Here is a 5,007-nt window from a genome sequence, read left to right as displayed (position 1 = left end):
GATTCAATTCCTGGTCAGGGCACATACTCTGGTTGGGGGTTCAATCCCCAATTGGGGTGCATGTAGGGGGCAGCTGATTGATGTTTCTCTCTCACATCAATATCTATCTATCTATCCATCCAACATCTATCAATCTACCTACCTATCTATCTCCCTTCCTCTCTTTAAAATCAATATTTTTTTAAAAAGAGGATATAACCCTTGTAAATATCTATGTACCCAACATAGAAGCACCTAAGTATATGAAGAAAATCTTTTTTGTCCCATGCCAATTATCAGTATTTTTATTTTTATTCTGGTGTTTTAGGTTTTTGCTTTTTAAATCTTTATTGTTAAAAGTATTACATAGGTCCTTTTCCCCCCATTAACCTCTTCCAGCCCACTCTTGTCCTCACCCCCCCAACTCCCAGGCCCTCACCATCCTATTGTCTATGTCCACAGGTTATGCATATATGCATACAAAGTCATTGGTCTTTTCTCACCCACCCTCCCCTGCCTTCCTTCTGAAGTTCAACAGTCTGTTCATGCTTCCATGGTGATGGGAAAATTGGACAGGTACATGCAAAAAAGGAAACTAGTCCATCAACTTACACCTTACATAAGATAAAAATTATAAAAATCCTAGAAGAAAGCATAGGCACTAAAAACTCAGACATCTATCATAGCAATATTTTTGCTCATATTTCCTCAGGCAAGGGAAACAAAAGAAAAAGTAAACAAATGAGACTACATCAAACTAAGAAGCTATTGCACAGCCAAGGAAACATCACAAAATGAAAAGGGAATCACCACTGAATGGGAGAACATATTTGCCAATGTTACATATGATGAGGGATTTATCTACAAAATACATAAATAACTTATGCAACACGACACCAAGAAGACAACCCAATTAAAAAATGAGTAAAAGACCTGAATAGACACTTCTCCAAAGAGGATATGCGGGTGGCCAATAGACATATGAAAAAATGCTTAACATCACTAATCATTAGAGAGACACAAATTAAAAGGACAATGAGGTATCACCTCACACCTGCCAGAATGGCTATCATCAACAAATCAACAAACAACATGTGCTGGCGAGGATGTGGAGGGACGGGAACACTCGCGCACTACTGGTGGGAATGCAGGCTGATGGAGCCACTGTGGAAAACAGTATCGAGTTTCCTCAAAAAATTAAATATGGAACTGCCATTTGACCCAGTCATCGCACTTCTGGGAATATATCCTACAAACCCTGAAACACCAAGCAGAAAGAATATATGCATCCCTATGTTCACAGCAGCATAATTTACAATAGCTAAGATCTGCCCATCAGGAGATGAGTGAATGAAAAAACTGTTGTACATTTACACGTTACTACTCGGCTGTAAATAGGAAGGAAATCTTCTTACCCTTTGGGACAACATGGATGGAACTGGAGATTATTATTCTAAGTAAAATAAGCCAGTCAGAGAAAGACAAATACCATATGATCTCACTTATATGTGGAATCTAATGAACAAAATAAACTGATGAACAAAATAGAAATAGAGCCATGGATACATGGAACAGACTGACTGCTATCAGAGGGCAGGAGCGTGGGAGGACTGGATGAAAGAAAGTGAAGGGAGTAGCCAAAAAGCATATGTACTAGTATAATACATAGACAGAGACTACAGTATGGTGATAGCCAGAGGGGAAAGGGTGGGGCTAAGCAGAGGTGGGCAAAAGGGCGGGGAATGGGGGCTGAAAGAGACTTTGCTTGGGGTTAATGGGTGCAGGATGCAGCATGCAGTTGATGGTTTATTGAGTTGTACACTTGAAACCTGTATGGTTTTTCAAACCAGTGTCATCCCAATAAATTCAATTAATAAAATATTTTTTAAAAGAGTGACATAGAGCAGTTTTGAATACAGAGTTAGAGCAAGGAGTCAAATCTGAGACCAAGGTAACAAAACCACAATAGCAGGTCTATGGCACTACTCTCACCACTGATGTCAATATGCACTCCTTAGCCCTTCAACCCTCACTCCCAGGCCAGGTCTCTAGGTAATATCAGGAACACTAACCGGTAAGAACATAGCAGGAGCCAAGTTCACTCTTGTCATGCCCTCTGCTCCATGACCCTGGATGACAGCATGAATATCAGTAGGGGAAAATATTTCATGGAGAGGAAGAAGCATACTGCCAAGTAATCACCCTTCCGCCAAGGTGCTCATTGGACTCAAGTTATTGTGAGGCTGCTTTGGATCAGGCACTGTGCTGGGTACTTCTAGATACATCATCTTAGTCTTCACAATGACCTTGAAAGAAAGAAATTTCTATTATTCTCTTGTGACAGGTGTGGAAACCAAACTTTAAAAGGGTTAAGAAACCTGACTAAAGCTGCACAAAGAGAGAAACAAAAACACAATAGTTCCATTCTAACCAAGGATAGAGAAAAGGGAAGTTTGGACCTTTATGAATTATTAGATGTGTTTTTAAGAAATCTATGAATTGCAATCTTACTTTTATCTTTTTTAAAAAAGTAAGGAAATAAAAAATGTTGAATTTTTTTCAGCTGAACACTAAAATACTGATTGTTCTGGAAAATAAAAGCTAGAGAGAGAGAATGCTGGTATTGTGGGTCAGCAACCTTGTTTACAAACTGTTTAATGACTAGGTGCAGGGACTCATATCCTATAAACATATCATATCGACGAGGTCCTAATCAGTTCAACAGTTGTCATCTTCTAGGTTTGTGCCAGTGCAATTATTTTAGAAAGTACTAGGTTTCCAGTTTAATTGGTGCCTGCTTTTTTTTGTCTCTTAAGACATTTGGTTTGGTTTAAAATTTAAATTAAAACTAATACCTGGGCTTCATCCTGGTTTCAGTAAGCCTGCTCCTTTTCCCCCTATATCTTAACGTGTTGTTGATTTAATTGCCTGACCAGGCCACAGAATAGGTGTTCCACATGTATGTACGCTTTCATATATTACAGCCCAAGCTCTATAGCCAGAGCAGAGTGAGAGCCATTCCAGAGGGAGCAATGGGCTCACAACTCTGGATGCAATTCGGGCAGAAGGACCCTGCTCACCCACACACTGGATTTGGGCTGACTTTTAATAGAAAAACAACCAAAGAAGAGGGAGACACACACTCAACTCTCCTGCTGTAGGCAGGAAGGCTGCCTGCTCCCTGAAACTATAACTCCTCAGGTGCTACTCGGGCCTTTCTTCCAGAACCTGCGAGTGGGCTTGCTCTGCTCCCAGCCCCATTCGGAAGAGAGGGGAGTGCAGTCTGAGGACTGGCATGCCCTCCGCCTGATCGGCGCAGAAACATGCTGCCGGCATTCGCAGGCACACGCAAATAATGTGGTATGTGTGCTCTTATTTCTATTTTAACGTATCCAGCAATTAAGTGGTTAATTAGCAATTGGCTGTCCACCAATATGCAAATGAATGACAAGCAAAGACCCTCTGCATCTGTAATTATTTTGCTGATTTACAAGCCACTTTCCTCTCTGTGTAGGTTTTCTGTGGTGTGCATTCATGCATCAGGGATTTCATTATTTTTAGAAGCATACTCAGTGCATTTTTATGGTTTAATATCTTCAGGCTTCAGTAATTACAGTATTATGGGTATATGTATATATATGCATATACATGTATATGTATATGTATACGTATATGTATGTACATTGTCTGTTTTCCTTGTGTGGAATTCTTCTTTTTTTTTCTTTCCTTTTTATAAAGAGTGTAGAGTAAGATTTTTTTCAAGGGGCTGAAATCCAAATTGCAGAAAGGGTCAGAGCGCAAGATTAAAAGATGTATGTTTCTTCCCCTGCCAAATCCTTATCTGGAATCAGACGAGTCTTGTAATATTTGATTTTTCTCCCAAGCAGCTCTGGTGAGTCGAGCCATGATCAGCGTTATCCATCTGCCTACTTTGGAACAGGCTGTTTTACTATTTGGAGGTTGAAACGCTTTACGTTTTTGCCAGCCCATTAAGAAAGGCTCTTACGTTAAATTAAGTCAATTAATAAATGGAGACACATTAAGCAATCAATTTTGTCAGCCGATCTCCCCAGCATTATGTATGGTTGGCTGTAATCACAAGATAAATGCAATGTGCTGATCTATGGTAATGTTCAATAATACATTCTCCGCCAGGCTCAATTCATCAGGGAGTTTCAGTAGGGAGGCATTTGTTATTGGCTGTCTCTGCACCTCAAGGATAACACTTCTGTCCTTTTGATTGGCCGCCTCACTGCTGCAAGATTCTAACCATCTTGTTTTGATGATGAATATGAAGGCTCGCTAAGCCGGTCTGGAGCGGAGTGTCTCAGTGGCTGCGCTCCTTCCAGAGCCCAAGGACTTACAGCCGCGTCGCTGCCTTCCTGTGCCAACGACCCCCCAAAAGTTGTGATGCTTTTCTTTACCCAGTGCTTTGGAGCTGTGTTAGATCTCATCCACCTCCGCTTTCAGCACTACAAGGCTAAACGGGTGTTCGCCGCCGCTGGCCAACTTGTCTGCGTCGTAAACCCCACGCACAACCTGAAGGTGAGCTGCTCTCTATGGTTTTATATTCACGCTGCTAGGGTTCAAGTCCTTTCTCCTCCCGCGCGTGCACCGAGTGACCCTCCCGCGCGTGCACGGAGCTCCTGGCTAAGGCTGTTTCGCTGGGGCCAGGACCGTGTTTGGGACTCAGAGGCTGACTCGCTCCTTCTGGCTATCTAGGTGGCTTGGTGCTTTCCCCGCTGACTGGCCAGAACAGCTGGAGTGATGGGCTAGTTTCTTTCCCTCAAGCGTCAGCCCAAGAGTTTGGTGGGGGTCAGAAGTAGAGGTTGGCGGAGGCAGGGATTAGGGGGCGTCCCCGCCCCTCTCTCTCCGAAATTTGTAGGCAAATGTTCAGTAGACAGGGTTGAAAAGTTACCCAGATTGCAGCCTGTCCCATGTGTTTGCAAAAGCCGGCAAGCACATGGGTTTTGGAAGCCCCCTCGGGCTGCCACTGAAGTAACGGGGCAGAAACACTGGACAGGGACC

General features: G+C 42.6%; 1 protein-coding gene across 1 annotated transcript in view; it reads left to right on the top strand.

Annotated features, from left to right (window-relative positions):
• The first annotated feature begins 4,241 nt into the window (after positions 1-4,241).
• Positions 4,242-5,007, top strand: part of SIAH3 (siah E3 ubiquitin protein ligase family member 3) — a 74,583-nt gene continuing 73,817 nt past the window's right edge. Inside the window, exon 1 of the mRNA XM_015559681.1 lies at positions 4,242-4,524. Within this exon, the coding sequence (XP_015415167.1) occupies positions 4,390-4,524 (135 nt within the window). The 5' untranslated portion in view covers positions 4,242-4,389. The remainder of the gene's footprint in view (positions 4,525-5,007) is intronic.

This window comes from Myotis davidii, unplaced genomic scaffold (genome assembly GCF_000327345.1).
Source record: "Myotis davidii unplaced genomic scaffold, ASM32734v1 scaffold533, whole genome shotgun sequence".
NCBI classification, from domain to species: domain Eukaryota; kingdom Metazoa; phylum Chordata; class Mammalia; order Chiroptera; family Vespertilionidae; genus Myotis; species Myotis davidii.
This window is presented reverse-complemented; position numbering and strand designations above follow the sequence as displayed.